The sequence below is a fragment of the Amphiura filiformis genome, chromosome 12 (assembly GCF_039555335.1).
Source record: "Amphiura filiformis chromosome 12, Afil_fr2py, whole genome shotgun sequence".
Classification (NCBI taxonomy): Eukaryota; Metazoa; Echinodermata; class Ophiuroidea; order Amphilepidida; family Amphiuridae; genus Amphiura; species Amphiura filiformis.
The window spans coordinates 8,056,735-8,074,897 of record NC_092639.1 but is presented as its reverse complement, the minus strand read 5'-3'; the positions used below and the strand labels follow the sequence as shown (position 1 = coordinate 8,074,897).

At 36.9% G+C, this 18,163-nt stretch overlaps 1 protein-coding gene across 1 annotated transcript in view; it reads left to right on the top strand.

Moving 5' to 3' along the window:
* The window catches only part of LOC140165736 (uncharacterized), a 37,319-nt gene that overhangs the window by 3,710 nt on the left and 15,446 nt on the right, over positions 1 to 18,163 (top strand). The window contains exons 2-7 of the mRNA XM_072189051.1: positions 2,313 to 2,389; positions 3,311 to 3,431; positions 4,190 to 4,283; positions 9,837 to 9,974; positions 10,971 to 11,080; positions 15,623 to 15,718. Of these exons, the coding sequence (XP_072045152.1) occupies positions 2,313 to 2,389; positions 3,311 to 3,431; positions 4,190 to 4,283; positions 9,837 to 9,974; positions 10,971 to 11,080; positions 15,623 to 15,718 (636 nt within the window). The remainder of the gene's footprint in view (positions 1 to 2,312; positions 2,390 to 3,310; positions 3,432 to 4,189; positions 4,284 to 9,836; positions 9,975 to 10,970; positions 11,081 to 15,622; positions 15,719 to 18,163) is intronic.

The following is an 18,163-nucleotide window of genomic DNA, read 5'->3' as shown; positions in this document are numbered from 1 at the left end:
GAATTGATAACTTAAAGCTTCATTCCATGAAGCATTTCTCATCATATCATGATCATCATATCCCGTCCAACTCACATTGGGCGCCCCATTCCTTTTTTAAAGGAATTTTTTCTGGAATAGATGTGTAATGACATCAAAACATTTTCATTAACCTATATCAAGATCGCTGCTAGATAACCTTGACCCTGCTTGAAAAGCACTATGACCATGATGACCACACACGGACACATGTACTGAGTATTTTATTGTCCCCTGCGCTTTATACTCTAATAAGGTCAATGCAAAATCAACACAAAACTTCTGCTTTCTTCACACACCAATTTTGGTATTTCTATTTGCTATGACAACTTGATCATTTTTTGACAATATTTTCTGTTTTATTCATAAACTATCTATAGAAAGTTAGAAACAACAACAAACTTGAACCAATTGATTTTTTCGGTAAATCCATAACCCATTATGAGTACACCTGAGAACTTCGTCATTTTACGCCACGCCGACTTGCAATGCGCAGTAATGATGTTCAATAAACGATGCGCGATCGGCGCAGAGCGGTGTGATTTAAAATGACGAGTTCTTAGGTGTACTCGCAAAGGGTTATGGGATTTACCGAAAAGGTCAATTAATAAGTACCGGCCAGCTGTGGCTGGCCGGTACAAAAAAGTTGATAACTTAATAAAGGAAGATCCTCTCTATTTTATACTGACCAATCAGGAAAGAGTTTGGTTATTGTTTTCTGGTGGAATAAGGAATTTCCTTTTAGGCCTATAATAAATTGGACCACAACAAGTACTGTTGCCATTTATCAGGGCTTGGATTTAGTGCATGAGCGGCAAGAGTGGCTTGCCGAACCATGCCGCTGCCGCTCTGCAGCGGTATGCTGCTCCACTTACAGACAAGTTCAAGCCGCGTAATGAATCATAACGTCGCTCAGCAGCAAGCGGCAGAAAGTATGAAACCAGCAATGTTACGGTTTAGGGTAAGGGTTAGGATTGTAAAATATTATTGCAAACCTAACCTCCTTCTAAGTGCTGGAAAACAATGACTTCCTGATGAAGGATATCATGCATGGTTAGGATAAGGTTATGCCCCTTTTTCTTGCGGTCAGGGGGTCAAACATATGATCATACGGTATAAAGCTTATTTGGACAAAATGGCATGGAAATTTCTCTTTTTTCTCTTTTTATATATTATGCGGTAGACGTAAAGTGTCGAAAAGGGACAGTTTATTTTGATGTTGAATTTAGGGTCATCATGTCGAGGATAATCCCGAGGATAATTACAACAATTGATATACATATGAGGGGAATCAGGGGATCATGAAAAAAAATCAATCTGAGGTCAAAGGTCAAATGGGGTCAAAAATTTAACTTTGCCAAAGGTCAAAGTTTAGGGTCAAAGATCAAATTTTAAAATTGGTCCAATCGAGCTCAAATTCAACAGGAATGAGCCTATTATGACATTCTTAACATGTTAAAAAAATTTCTGACCCTGAAGATCAAAGTTTAGGGTCAAAGATCAAATTTTAAAATTGGTCCAATCGAGCTCAAATTCAACAGGAATGAGCCTATTATGACTTTCTTAACATGTTAAAAAATTTTCTGACCCTGAAGATCAAAGTTTACGGTCAAAGGTCAAATTTCAAAATTGGTCCAATCAAGCTCAAATTCAACATGAATGATCCTTTATACAACCATACTTCAGAAACATGGCATGTTGCCTATGAGGGTTGATGCTAAGTCTGGTTTTTGTGTGTGAACTCAAAAATAGCACGAATTGTACACAAAAGAAACTTCACGCGTGAAATGAGCGTTGTCACAAGGTCTGAACGCTGTAGTTTGGAAAGGGTAATTGCGTTCATTTTTTACCAAAATCACATTTTTCGACCAAAATCTCAATTTTGACCAAAAATCTCAATTTTTAATCAGATTTCTGACCAAAAATCACATTTGTGCAAGATTATGAAAAAAGCAGGGATGTTTTCCTTAGAATTGTTTTTGTCCATTTCTCAATAAAGATTCTGAAAACATGATTCTAATGATAAAATTTGATGGATTTTTCACCCAATACAAAATTGATTGGTCTTGCTAAAAAAGTTGCTATGAATTTAACAATATTGGACTTCGACTACATCTCATTGCTCGAACAATAAATTTGTGTAATTTTTTATATCAATTTGGGCCATAGCTGCACTTCTTTATAAGGTCAACTTGAGAACCGCCGTCCCTATTAATTGTTAAAAAGAAATATCATAACATATGCTGCAGTACTGCATGTAATTTTGAACACTTTTTTTTGTGTGTGTTAAACAGGCATTAGCAAGGTTCCGTACAAACCAGATGCAGGACCATCGGATGTGCTATGCTACAAACACTACAATCCAGCAGAGGTAAATTCTCTATATTATATTTTCTTATGCATTAATTCAAGTATCAAGAACATGGACTTAGTAAAGCCCGGTAGTCCCGCCGGTAGTAAAGAACCAGCCTATAGATCCTGTGACCAATTCAAAGAACAAAGGTTTGAAAGGCATTTTGGGATCTTTGATTGATTCTGAATAAATTTAGCTTGGGCTAACCTCCTGACACTTCCGGGCATTCCGGGGAGTATAATCAAGGTCAACTGGGGTCACATTTTCAGAATGCTCCAATTATGTCAAATAATAAATCAAATTACTCGTATGGTCATGGTGATTCCAAAAATGTATAGTTTGTTGTGCGTCAGACCTTTTATGAGGGTGCTATGATGAAAATTTTTTTTTTAATTCTGACCATTTCGCAAAATATAGTTAGCAGGGTCCGATTTTTGTGATTTTGGTGTCTAATTATATGTTTTCTTGCACAAGAAATGCAACGGAGCAACTTCAAAAACTATACAAGGACTTATTAACCCTCTTTTGCAACATGACTGCCAAAATTTAAGTTCTGATATTTAAGTTCTTCATTTTGCAAAAGTTTCACATGGTTCAGCATATGCGCGCCGACACAGTACATGTACATGTACGCTCTATTTGAACGAGTCGTTTCTAAGCCCTATAGGTAATTCCTTGTAAAATGTAGGATTTTTAATTGTTCAAAATTTGGTATACTTATTTGAATTGAAGTGTTTAAGAATGAGAATAAAGGTATTGTTTTAAAAGGCGCTGTTGTCCCGGGCTGTTGTGCATCTATTATCTCATAAAAAATGGGCGGCATCATTATTTTAGCGTAAAACAAATAGACTACGACTCATTCTTCTACTTTTATGATGTCGCCCATGTTGAGATGAGAGATGTACAACAATACTCTAATTGTAACTTGCATACTTTCAGGTGATTCATGGCAAGACAATGGCTGATTGGTTGAGGTTTTCTGTGTGCTATTGGCATACTTTCCGTGGTGTAGGACTTGATCCATTTGGTGGGCCTACAATAACAAGACACTGGGATGATGGTATGTTACTACTCCCCATTCCTCAAAAATACAGCACTAATTTTTTGGATTTACAAATTATCCTGTTTTACCAAATAAAACATAGCTAAATCTTAATACTTTAGTTAGTTCTAATTGGCAATAATATTCAAATTTGAATATTTATGCAATGGACCAAAAACATGCAATTTTGCATTATTTCTGACAATTTCAGTCATAAAATTGAACAACTTGGCACAAGTCTAAGCATTCAAAATTATACAGTCATGTAGGCATGCTTATAAATTTAATATTTTATGTTAATTTTGGTAATTGGTTTTAAAACATGTAAAATAATGTGTTTTCCAAAAATTAAAATGCATAGCCTAAAATAAGTCTTAGTACAATTAAGTCACAACATACGAAAAACAGCCTAAACAACATATTTTTGGCCCTTATTTCCAAAAATTGGTCAAATATTAAAATTTGACTTTTATTGCCAGAAAGGCCTAAAATTCCCCAGGGGGGGGGGGGTAAAGCTTCATCTGTGTAGGGGTGTAGTGGGAAGCTGCTTGCCCTCCTCCCCTTGGCCTGTGAAATTTTGTCTCCAAGATCAGCAAGGTTGACTTAATACTAATTTCTACATCAATCCATATGGCATTACCTATTGTCTGAAATCAGTTCGGCCAGTGAATATGTTAAACCCCAAGGGGCCGAATAGCCCTTGAAGATTTTGGCTGATTTTGAATGCTGATTATGGCTCATATTCCATATTAATGTGTTGTCTACTTTTTTGCTAGGATCCGAGTCAATTGAGAATGCTAAGCGTCGTCTCAGAGCTGCTTTTGAGTTTCTCAGTAAACTTGGAGTCAAATACTGGACTTTCCATGATAGGTATGTACATTGCCAAAAGTAGCCTTTTTTGAGACTGGGGAGCGGGTGTGGTTGGAGTTGTGGCACAGGACAGTCAATAAGATCCCAGCATCAATATTGTGGTTTGAATCTCTACCAGTATTTCAATAGCCCCAAAATGTATATAAGGTTGCCTCAAAATGAATTCCAGTGGCCTAGATATCTTTTTGACATTGGGGGGATGGGGTTGGAAAAAAACTTTTGAAGTATAGTAAATCCAGCACCTTTTGGCGACAGAATAAGTTTATAGTACAAATACATGTGCAAAAATTTTGCTATTTTGAAGCTAAAGTGATGAAATATGGTACAAAAGTTGAAACATTTGCACTTTTGGGGCTAAAATGGCCAAATATGAGGTTAATTTGGTCAGAAACCCATATTCAGGCATCATCATTGGGGGATGATTGTATGGACCATCCCCCTGGCAAAATATTGGGGGGATTTATCTTCCCATCCCCCAGCATGGTTTACTTTAATGCACAAATACGCGTATTTACGCATTCAGACCCCTTCAAATCCAAAGTCCAACGCATACAAAATCTTGAAAACATTCTTCAAACATTGCAAGATATAGAAACACCCGATGTATTTATTCTCAGCTTTTGGCATTTAGGACCTACTCCCAATATGCAAGGCCCATCACATTTTGTCAGCATCGATCCATGCATGTTTTAGTGATTGCGAGTCTCAAGACATAGTGTCAGTTTGAAATTTTACAAATTGAGTGTGGATCCTTTTTGTCTCGCCTGAATGTTCAGGGAGAGACTTAGTAATCACTATGGTGTGTGTGTGTCCGTGTGGGGTGGGGGGGTGTGCGTGTGTGTTCGGAAAAAGCTTGTGAACGCGTTATCTTGAGAACCGTAAGTGCTATGATGATGAAACTTTATAGGGGGTAGCATGACCAAAGGGTGTCGACCTGATTAGATTTTGAGCGCAAAATATGGTAATTAAGTACCTAATTTGCATAATTTATGCGTATTTGATGCAAAAAACCCTTGTGAACAGCTTATCTAGAGATCCGTATGGGGTACAGTGACGTAACTTGGTGGAGAGTAGCGTGGCCAGATGTTCTCGACCTGATTAGATTTTCAGCGCAAAATATGCTGATTAAGTACCTAATTTGCATAATTTATGCGTATTTGATGCAAAAAACCCTTGTGAACAGCTTATCTAGAGATCCGTATGGGGTACAGTGATGTAACTTGGTGGGGAGTTGCGTGGCCAGAGTTACTCGACCTGATTAGATTTTCAGCGCAACATACTTTATCCAATTTCGTGAGGTCAAAGGTCACATACAAGGTCAAAGGTCACATACAAGGTCAAAGGTCAACTGAGGTCACCAAATCTTTTAATAATTAATTTTCAACTGTGCATCACATATCCAAATAACAGCTTGATCGGTCATGTAATTAAGGAAATATGACGACTTTAAGATAGTAAAGTATAGCAAAAAAGCACTTTCAATGAGTGATAACTCGTAAAGGAAGCATCTTTCTGTTTTGATTTATTAGTTTGAAATAGTTCTTTGGTATTGCCAAATTTGATTTTTCAGCGCAACATACTTTATCCAATTTCGTGAGGTCAAAGGTGACATACAAGGTCAAAGGTCAACTGAGGTCACCAAATCTTTTAATAATTAATTTTCAACTGTGCATCACATATCCAAATAACAGCTTGATCGGTCATGTAATTAAGGAAATATGACGACTTTAAGATAGTCGCTTTCCATGTAAAGTATAGCAAAGTAGCACTTTCAATGAGTGATAACTCGTAAAGGAAGCATCTTTCTGTTTTGATTTATTACTTTGATGAAATAGTTCTTTGGTTTTGCCAAATTTTTGGAAGGTCATTACGGGTCATCCGAGGTCACTCAGGGGTCATCTGAGGTCAAGTTATTAAAAACTGTCGTATGGGCATGAAACTTGATGGGTACAGTCAACATTTCAAGCCAAATTTTTGGAAGTTCATTTTGGGGTCACCAGGGGTCATCTGAGGTCAAATTAGTAAAAACTGTCGTATGGGCATGAAACTTGGTGGGTACAGTCAACATTTGAAGCCAAATTTTGGAAGGTCATTTTGGGGTCACCAGGGTCATCTGAGGTCAAATTAGTAAAAACTGTCGTATGGGCATGAAACTTGGTGGGTACAGTCAACATTTCAAGCCAAATTTTTGGAAGGTCATTTCGGGGTCACCAGGGGTCATCTGAGGTCAAATTAGTAAAAACTGTTGGATGGGCATGAAACTTGGTGGGTACAGTCAACATTTAAAGCCAAATTTTTGGAAGGTTACCAGGGGTCATCTGAGGTCAAATTAGTAAAAACTGTCGGATGGGCATGAAACTTGGTGGGTACAGTTAACATTTAAAGCCAAATTTTTGGAAGGTAATTTGGGGGTCACCAGGGGTCATCTGAGGTCAAATTAGTAAAAAACTGTCGTATGGGCATGAAACTTGGTGGGTACAGTCAACATTTAAAACCAAATATTTGGAAGGTCAATTTGGAGTCACCAGGGGTCATCTGAGGTCAAATTAGTAAAAACTGTCGAATGGGCATGAAACTTGATGGATACAGTCAACATTTAAAGCCTAATTTTTGGAAGGTCATTTCGAGGCCACCAGGGGTCATCTGAGGTCAAATTAGTAAAAACTGTCGTATGGGCATGAAACTTAGCACGAGGGGTACAGTCAACATTTAGAGCCAAAATTTTAGAAGGTCATTTCAGGGCCACCAGGGGTCATCTGAGGTCATATTAGTAAAAACTGTTGCATGGGCATGAAACTTGGTGGGTACATTTACCATCAGCCAGATAATAGTGCCCAAATTCATTTACCTCTCTACCAAAAGTTATCGCAAAAGCAGGCGGTCAGAAAAGCAGGCGAGACTCGTGGTTCGAGAACCGCCTTGTTTCTGTTTAAATGATGCACCATTTTGCAAAATTTTCCCTCTCAGGGGGTAACATCCCCTTCAGACACCCCACATTTGCCAATTTAAAATATATTTAACACGTTTTATAGGCCTACGATAACAGGAAAACGTGACAACGTAAGGATTCATGGAACATCATTTCACAAATTTTCGGCTTTTTCAACTGTTCAAACTTAAATTTTACACAGTTATAACAGCCCGTCTCAAAAAAACTGTGCAAGTGAAAAGCCCTGCGTAGTTGTTAAACAAATGGCCACTTTCACTTCTGCTTTAGACATTTGTCAATATATGTTTAACACAATTTATAGGCCTACCATAATAGGGAAAACTTGCTGTCCACAAAAGGCTCCATGGACTGCTCATTTAATAGTGCCAAAATGGTTCACCAAATTGCTTCAATTAGGTCTTCATTTTGCAAAAGTTTATTACTTCTCACAGGGCATTTTTTACATTTTATTATTTTCTTCTAAAATTGCCCCCTCCCCCCTTCTGACTGCTCTAGATCTACCACTGCTCCAAAAACACACACATTGTTAAAAATGTCTTCCAAAATAATATTATAAAAATACCCCTTGGGCAATAATTTGGACCCCTTTAGAGGGAAAATTCACAATTGAAAGTGTCAAAATTTTTGAAAATACCCCTTCAGCAAAATACTTTAAAAAGAAAACCCTGCCCCCGGATCTACGCCTATGATAAATTCAACTGGTTTGAATAACAAATATAGGTGAAAGGTAAATTAGGTGGTGTCACAATGGCTCTCTTTCTGCTTATGATTGTGTGTCCAGCTATGTCACAATTTAGGAGCAATTTAGTATGAGGTTTTCAGGCCTCTCACATTCACGCCCTCTATTGAATTCCTTAAAATTTTGACTTTGTTTTATTAGGATTTGTAAACCTATTTCTTTTGTTTTTCATTGTATTATGAGGAAAATTATGAGAAATGAAAATAAGCATGTAGAAAAAAAAGGTATTCTTATGTTTGACTTTGTTTTATTAGGTTTTGTAAATCTATTTCTGTTGTTTTTCATTGTATTATGAGGAAAATTATGAGAAATGAAAATAAGCATCTAGAAAAAACTTATTCTTATGTTTGACTTTGTTTTATTAGGATTTGTAAATCTATTTCTTTTGTTTTTCATTGTATAATGTGGAAAATTATGAGAAATGAAAATAAGCATAGGAAAAGGGTATTCTTATCTTTGACTTTGTTTTATTAGGTTTTGTAAATCTATTTCTTTTGTAATGAAAAACAAAAGAAATAGGTTTACAAATCCTAATAAAACAAAGTCAAACATAAGAATACCTCTTTTTTGACATGCTTATTTTCTTTTCTCATAATTTTCCTCATAATACAATGAAAAACAAAAGTAATAGATTTATAAATGAAATGAAAATAAGCATCTAGAAAAAATTTATTTTTATGTTTGACTTTGTTTTATTAGGATTTGCTGCAGGTTTATGAAATTTTGAAATTTGGTGGGAACGACCATTGAAACAAGACAAAAAAGTGAACCACTTTAAAGCTATATTGTAACATTTCCATAAAAAATAGATAATAGTATTCCTTTTCCATAAAATGTTAGCTTTTATTGTCAGATATGTCCTGTTTAATTTTGTGCCAAACAATTCTCGCTATTCACAATAAAGAGGCGCCGCCAGCAGTTTGCGATGTAATCGTGATGTATCATGGGAAAAGGACGACATCCAAGTCCGCGCAATACAAATATTACCATGCTATTACATAGGAACACGTGACAATATTTTTTAGTTTGTCAAAATAAAGGTGTTACACGCGAATCGATACTCAATAATACTTAATAATGTGATTTGAAATGTGCACAATTAATTTTTTCTCTATCGATTTGCGTGTAATACCGTTATATTGACAAACTAAAAAATATTGTCACGTGTTCCTATGTAATAGCATGGTAATATTCGTATTGCGCGGACTTGGATGTCGAACTTTTCCCATGATACATCACGATTACATCGCAAACCGCTGGCGGCGCCCTTATTGTGAATAGCGAGAATTGAGGTCAAGCAAAGAAAATTGGAATTTACTACCTGCGCCAATGCATATGTTACTCCGTTGGTTGTGCTACAGTACGGTTCTTTGATGTGTGTGTATGATTGTCCCGCATGCCATGTACGTACCGGGGTACGTACTGTTCTATGAACATTGCATACACGTTCAAGTAACATTTCCATCTTATTAAGACGGTTTATTCGAAATCTCAGATTTTGACAAAACTACAGCAGCTAAAGTCTTGATTTGTGCATGGTATCTTATAGTTCACTGAAGTACATTTATCGTGTAAAAACAGAATTATAAAAAATATTGACGGAGTTACAATGTTACAATGTTACAATATGGCTTTAAGAATTGCAATTTTAGTGCTAACAATGGGCAAAAACAAGATTAACTTGTTGGGCTGAAAAGTTTAAACAATTTTGTCCAGCTATTTCAAGCCAGAGGTGTAAATGGCCCCTGAGGTTGGTACAATGCTGCTTGGTTAAAAAAGAAATTAAACAAACACTAAGAATTATATTGATATAAGTTCATGAATTACTGCATGTGTTACTGTTTTCTCATACATCTGTCTGCAGAGACCTAGCACCAGAGGGCGCTGATCTTGAGGAAACCAATCGTAATCTAGATGAGATTACAGACCTAGCTAAAGAGCTGATGGAGAAACATGGCATCAAACTTCTGTGGAATACTTGCAATTTATTTGCACACCCAAGGTATTTTGGCAATCCTGACCCAGAGGAACCCACATGCATAACCTAAATAACAACATTACATGCTAATTTTCATTTAAATTGGTTCCTCTTTTTTGAACAAAGTTCCTCTTTTTTCAGTAGAGGTCACTCACACCCCTGATTGTTATAATCAACACTGAGAAGAAATATGTCCACTTGGTCGAGTTGGCAGTTCGTTAGCAAGGCTTGTGAACAATATACCAACCTTATATCAGACATTTCCGAGAATGGCTATACTTGCAATCTCACCTGCATAGAAATCGGGTCATGGTATGGTTACACCCGATACCACCAAAAGGATTTCCAATATCTTCTCCTTTGTCAAAGCCAAACCACCCAAGTCAATCAAAAAGGACCTAAGCAAACTTGCTATCCTCTCCAGTTATACTATTTGGAATGCCCGTTATGAACCGACATGGGGCTCATCTGATCAACCTCATCTCAAGCTTGAAGTCTTTTGCCGTTCATCTGCCTCTTACATTATTGACAATTGTTATGCATTAGCCTATGTTTTTTTTGTTTGTTTTTTTAATTTTCTTGTCTTGCGTACAGCCCTGCACCGTACATGTCCTGGGCATTTGTAAACAATCTTTGTTGTTTTGCCTGCTTGTATGTATTTTGCTTGCTGTGTTAATAAAGGTTGATTGAACAACATGCATGAAAATGAGTACAAACAAGCTTAGTATTGGTTCAGTGGTTCTCAAGATAGCTCTTGATATTTTGAGAAAATATCTCAAAGCTTGAGACTTTTTATGTTGACGCCTTTATGACTAGCATGCAGAACATTAACAGTGATTTTGTGTTAGGGGGTTCAGAGTGTTATCACTTGTTGGCATTGCTGAAAATACCAGAGCAAAATCTTGATCTTGCCTGGCTCCCCTTATAAAAACCATAATATATTCCAATAAACAAACTTGTGAGGAGCTGGGAAAGTCTAACTTGCTGACAGATGTATTAAATTGTCTTGCATGGTTACAGGTTCATGAATGGAGCAGCCACCAACCCAGATGCCCATGTTGTGGCATATGCAGCTGCACAAGTGAAGAAAGGACTAGAAATTGGAAAGAAATTGGGAGCTGAAAACTTTGGTAAGTTCATTACCTCGTAATATACCTGAAGGAATACAAATGAAGCATTTTGTAATGAGACATGCCAAAGACGCATTAGTAATTTTGTAATAAGCATTTGGAGCTATATCTCAATACTGCACTGGTTCATGATGCTTTGCATTGTATGCTTTTATCTTGAGCAGTTTACATTTTGTATTTTATTGGAACATTGTACTGCAGGTTTATGCTAGAACCAAAAGGTTTCCATTTTATGTGTAAAGAAAATGGAAATCAATCATTTTAAGCTTTGCTTTGCCTTAAATATTGGTCTGCATGTGATGAGGGTGCAATTTTGCAATTTGAAAACTGTTGGAATCTGGTATTGCAAAGAGAAATACCTACATGTAGCATAAACAAATAAAAAATCCCTTAAAAAGGGATGAGCAGTGACAAAGTTCATCATTTGGCTATATGTGGAACAAATTTAGAGTAATCTTTTGCACGAAACCACTGAATTGTGAAGTTTTATGTGATATCATCATTCATCATTGTATAGTAATACCCTCAGCTCGCACCAAACACGCACCCCACACACACTCCGCATCCACATCCACACACACCCCACCAACAAAGGCGTGGACCGTTGACACATCCCGACAAACATTGACTTACACGTACTAATAGGCCTATTCTTTTCACAACAGTAAGAAAAATAAGGGTTATAGGTTAACATATTTAGAATTCTGTTCAGATGAAAAATTATTTATATATGATTATGTTGTAGAAAAATTCCAACTTGAAGTATATTAATGAGGAGTAAATGTCCAATCCAATTTTATTGGGCCCCATGAGCCAAGGTTGCCTATGTTTTATTTGTCTAGAAATGACTACATGTATGTTTGTGCTACACTTAAGTTTATCACGGCAAATGTCATATTTAAATGACCAGTACAAGTGAACTGTAGGCCTATGCATTTATATGTGTTTAAACAATCTGTGCTTCTTTTTTTTTGTCACATCAGGATCAAATGTTAATATTTCGAACGACAGTACAAGCTAACTATAATTTGTTTGGATACAAAAGATTTCATGATTTTTTTCTGGTAGTCAAACCGTATATAGTAGCCTAGTCATATCTTTAATCCTTAAAATCATTCAGAAAGACGCATAGTTTTCACCAAGACTTTCTTGCCATGTTTAAAATAGACCAAACACACTTAGTGTTCCCTTTTATAGCAATATGGCTAAGGAATAGGCTAATATATAGCAATCATGCATACCCTTAGTTAATGTCATATTGCATGAAACACATCTTATCTTCTCTGTAACGAATTTTATCTTAATTGACCCAATTATGCTATACACAGCATGACCCGAATGTCTAAATGTCGTTGGCTTGAGTAAACAATCTCATCATGATACAGCTCACTCAACATCACCCAAAGTTATTAACAACATTCACTAAAGGGTGTCGCAAAAATGTTGTCACAGAGATCATCCTAGTCTCCTTATCAGTCGATTTATGTTGTGCTGTTTCTGATAGTGGCAAATACAGAGCGGGGATGAGACTAAACTGCATTTTCGGGTTCATTTTAAGCTCACTTATCGCGTGTTTGTTCAATGGTATATATCAAAGAAAGTCACGGAGAACCACCATTCGTCTCTAGGTTGTTTTGGTGAAATTAAATAGGGAGCGCGCCTGGGGGGCGCTGCCCCAAAAACCCTAACAATATCTTCTGGATAACAAATGATTAAAGAATGTATATGAACTCAGACACCAACCTTGCTTCCCTGACCTCAGGGCAGTGTCCGAAATAAGGAAAATATGGAGGTTGTCCCGAGGACAACTAAAGCATGAATTCTGCTTGTCCTCAAAATATTTTGGTTGTCCCCAAAATATAAATGTCATGTTTTTGAGTACAAAGAATCCAAATAGAGGTTGTCCAGGGGATAAGTACATAGCTCAATATGGTTGTCCCCAGTGATTTTTGGACAAGAGGATAAGCACTTATTTCGAACACTGCCTCAGGGAGCTCATTTCATAGCTTGGGAACACCAACAGAAAATAGCTTGGGAACACCAACAGAAAATGAGTATGAAATGTAGATAGGTAAGACTGATGAGTAATGTCAAGCAGTCAAGTTAGCTCAATCGATAAGGCGTTCGCCTATGGTGCAAGAGGTTGTGGGGTCGAACCCTGGCGGTGCCTAGTATGCTCTTGTGGAAAAATTGAGTTAGCTTGAAATTCCCCTGGACAAGGAACTTACTGCTAATTGTCTTGTTGTAACCAGTACAAAACTCGGGGAGCTGATCCTAGTTGCGAAGGTTATTTATGGAATGTCTAGGGTGTGCGCTCTTGTAGCAGCAAAGTCCCTGAATTATTAATAAATGGTAAATGGAATGATGTGGGGCCGTAGTGGTCAGCGACAACCTGTAAAGTGTGCTGAGGCTTGTGGATCAACGTCTAGGCGTTGTGCCTGTGGAGTTATGAAGTTACTCCATTTCCGGAGGTTAAGCCTGTGCGTAGCACTCTATAAATCACTGCTCTTTTTTTTTATGTATATGCAATGTCCAACTCCAAGACCCAGGAGGCCACTGCTCATTGAGCAAGAATACTCTTTTTCTCAAAATTTATTTGCTTGTTTTAGATGCCCTTGAAAATTACCCTTTTTATGAGAATTTTGTTCAGGAATGATACCCACTGGTCAATGACATGTGGCCTCCTGGGTCCGATTGCATATACGCTCCTCATCTGATCTTACCCGCCTCTGCATTCCACACTCATTTTATAGAAAAGCTGGAGATGACTCATTTTCCATTGGTGTTCCCAAGCTATCAAATTAAGTCAGATTTTATTCAATTGTAGGATTTCCTTTCTTCAATTGTTGGATTTCCTAAAATACTATCAGAAAAAGTATTGTATGAAATCATGGAAACTTTCTGACCTTGTGAGTTTTATTTTCCAGTTGTATAATCAAGGATTTGTGTTTCAAATAACTGGTTTTGAGTCCAGAAAATGTATACTTTACCCAGGTTTACTTTACTATAAGGGAATACGATAATGGTAACCCTTTAGGGTTTAGAATTGCAGAGATGTCAAATTTCCGGATTTGTATGAGTTCAGACTTGAACCAGTAAGCAATGGTTACTAATGTGCACAACGGCATCGAATAGGGTGCTATGAAATCAAATCAATAAAATAAAAAAAACTATTGTGCTATACATTTCATGTCACCATAGCATCAATGCCGGCAAAGACCAACAAATAAATGCAGCTAGATAACCACACTCAATAGCCTAATTATCAGGTTGATTTAGATACTGTCAAGACATGTATGATGAAGGGCAATATGTAGTGTTACCACTTGCTAACAACTTGATAATGGAACATGTTATAGAACTTAATTATTGGTAAATTGTGCTTTACAAATCCACTTGATTACTCACGTTCTTAGACGTTTCATCTTCCTATGGAAGACTTCATCAGTAATGTGATGAACCAGCAACACTCCTACTCTCATCTCCAGAGGGTGTAGTTCTTTGTAATAGCTGGTCATATACATGATTGAGTGAGTATATCCCTTCATCACGGTTGATAATGTTGCCAGTGTTGCTGGTTCATCACATTACTGATGAAGTCTTCCGTAGGAAGATGAAACGTCTAAAAATGTGAGTAATCAAGTGGATTTGTAAAGCACAATAATTGATATCTAACAATCCTGATGAACTTATTCAAAAATAAAAAGATGTTATAGAACTTTTATGATGTAATCATTATTTTATATTAGAAAACATTCTGGTGTGTAAATTCAAAAGAAAAATATGCATAGTTTTGTCCAAATGAAACCAATTTGAACATGTTGGCTGAATTTGTCCAATTAAAAAAGTTTGCATTTTTTTTTTTTTTTTGCATTTCTGGAATCGGATGATGATAATTTTTCATAAAAAGAGCCAATAAAACTTTTTTAGGAGGGGGTTGATAGTACCCTGCAGTGTATTCCTGGATAAACCCCTAAATGTTCAATACTGCACGCAAGCCCTCAGCCACATGCATGTCCAAGGACCAGATGGATTTTCAGAAAATGGATATGTTGTCCATTTACATTGTACTGAACATTTTATATCTACACACATTCTTCAAGGTCACAGTCAAAAGCCTCATCCTTTTAAAAGAAATGTTTGTGATTCGCCAGAAAAGTAATTTGTTGTTCTTTTCATCGCCAACACTATAAATAACAGTATGAGCCTGGCAAATTAATGACATGACAGGTACATTCTGCCAACGTTAGGTGTGATAAGCAAAGTGATTGATAAATGATATTATGTTTTACACCCATTTAGGTGCTACTTTTGATGGAAATTTAGTCTTATTTCGAGCTTTTGCTCAAACAATGTTGAATACTGCATGGGAATCAACTGAATCAAATGTGTGTAGAGAGCATTGTGACCAAGTTACCATGGTGCAACACACCCTATTTGTAACCAGCTCCCACTAACAGAACATGCAGAAGATCTATTTTTGAGATAAAGGCTGAAATAAAGTAAATGCTGTGAGACAAATGTTTCAATTCCATTATACAGTATTCTGGGGTGGTCGTGAAGGATTCCAGTCACTTCTCAATACAGATGTCCTGGCAGAGCTTACTCATGCAGCAAACTTCTTCAAAATGGCTGTTGGTAAGTGTGTCACCCTGGCCACTCAAACACCTACTACAAATTAGGGAGTGTTCAGAAATACTTTGGTGGGGGGCTGGTAAAAAGGGAGGGGGGCCAAAAATGTTTTGGACCTTAAAAGAGGGGGGACCAAAAAGTTTTAGGTGGAAGGAAAGGGGGGCCAAAAAAAGTTTTCCACTTTAAAACCCATAATTTTCGCGCGCTTCGCGCGCATTGAGACCCTCTACATCTTTTTTAACTTGGTCAAGTTTTGGTTTTCAGTGCTTTTGTTCGAAAAAAATGATGGCACTTTATAGTGTACACATGTCTATTAATTAATATAACATTAAAGATGATCAGCAACATCTGGGTTGGTCTATGAAATACTGGCACTTTTATCATAGAATATTATATCTCTACAAAGTAGGCTACAAACATGATTATGTATCAATCTGATCAAAATACAACTAAATCAAGAAAATATTACAAATAAATTTGATTTCTTTGCACCTAAACTACATACTTCAGTTTACTATTTCTCATTGCAAAATTATTTTGTACACATAGACCCATGGTTAGATTTACCATAGGGCAGTCTGGGTGGCGATGGGCGCAGGCCCAGGTGCCACGGTCTTCGGGGGTCAAAACTGATGCCTGTGTACATTTGCGTGATTTTGACCAAATTAATCTCATATTTGACCATTTTAGCTGTTTGCATAAATTAGTTAAATTTTAACAATATTTGACCATTCAAGATTCAATATGGTCAAATTTTTTGCGCAGTTCACGCGCATTTGTATAATAGCCACGGATCCAAATTATGCTGCTGTGCCTATGAACCTCCAAATAAATCCTCTATTTCATTTATCCCTGTAAAATCAGATAAACACCCTGATTTGGGACAAATCTAATTTAAGTAGCAAATGAAAATTTCCTTGTGCTTGTATTTCATGCGCAATTGTCCCACCGGGAATGTTTCAAACATTTTCCTCCCTTACATGTGACCCAGATACCACACCACTGGAAACAATAATGTTTGTTATGATAATGGCGGGGGGTCAAAAAGTTTTGTCTGCCAAAAGAGGGGGTCAAAAAGTTTAGCAGTGCATCGAGGGGGGTCAAAAAGTTCTTGAGCAAAAATTTGGGAAGACCAGCCCCCCTACCAAAGTATTAATGAACACTCCCTTACTATGACACTAGAGGACCAACTGAGGACTAGTAAGTGGATATGCTTTCACGACGGGATTCCATAACAATTGCAACCAGTCACTGTGTGAAATTGGTCAAGCTTTCGTCAGATGTGGCTCTGACTTCATCAGTCCTGATGAAAGCTTGACCAATTTCACACAGTGATGCTGCACCAGTACTGTAGTTTTCACACATTGACCGGCTGCACCGGTAATGTGATATCCAACGGCGCACCCGAATAAAAATCAATTGCAACTAAGGACTTTTAACTTGGACCTATTCAAAAGAGAACTTTGTACAACTGAAACACTGCACCACACCGTGCACTTGATCATTCATTCATTCATATTTTATTTCCATTTTATTTCCAATCTAACCGAGACCCTTTCCAATACTGGTAAATGAGACATGGTCTTACTTGTATTTTTCATTGGTTATAATACACCCAGGTTTTCTTTAACACACAAATAGCACATACACACGCGTCATGCACTTTGCGTACCCCTTGAAGTCCAAGTCAAACACATACAAAATCTTGACAATATACATGTTCATATTTTCCATGATTTGATATAGAAATACCCAATATTTTCATTTTGGGGTGATGGGATCTGCATCTGCCTTCATATGTGAATCATTTGAATGTTGCCAAAATTGTCATTAATTGCTAGAGGGGTTGTGGGGATGAGACAGTAGTTACTAATTATAGCACTGAGTTAGTCATGAAAATAATTGTAGAAGAAAATTCTAGAGTGCATAGCGAAATATATTTGGGTCAACAATTGAAATTTAGACACATACACTTTATTTAAATAAGTCTTCCGAAATAAAGAATTACACCTTGGGCAATGTGTTATACCCCTTCAAAGGAAAAAGTCACAATTGAAAGGGTAAAAAAATTGAATATAGCCCTTCAGCAAAATGCTTAAACCTAGCCATACACTGGTGGGGGAAAGGAATTTAGAACGTCTGTGGTTGCTGTGTTTCTACGGCTATCAATGTGCATCCAGGTGTGTGTCCTCTTCTGACGGCATTTCAAATGAACACTCACACAATGGTGTACCAAACCAAGAAAGAGGAAAAACAAACATGGGTTTGAGCTTGAATCACTAGATATCACACAATGGTGTACCAAACCAAGAAAGAGGAAAAACAAACATGGATTGAATCACTAGATATTTGATTCCTACAATGTCAAAATGAAAGAACAAATTAGGAATGGGCTGTATTAATTGCTGAAATCATTTATCTTATGCTTATTGCAATAGAAATTTAGTATTT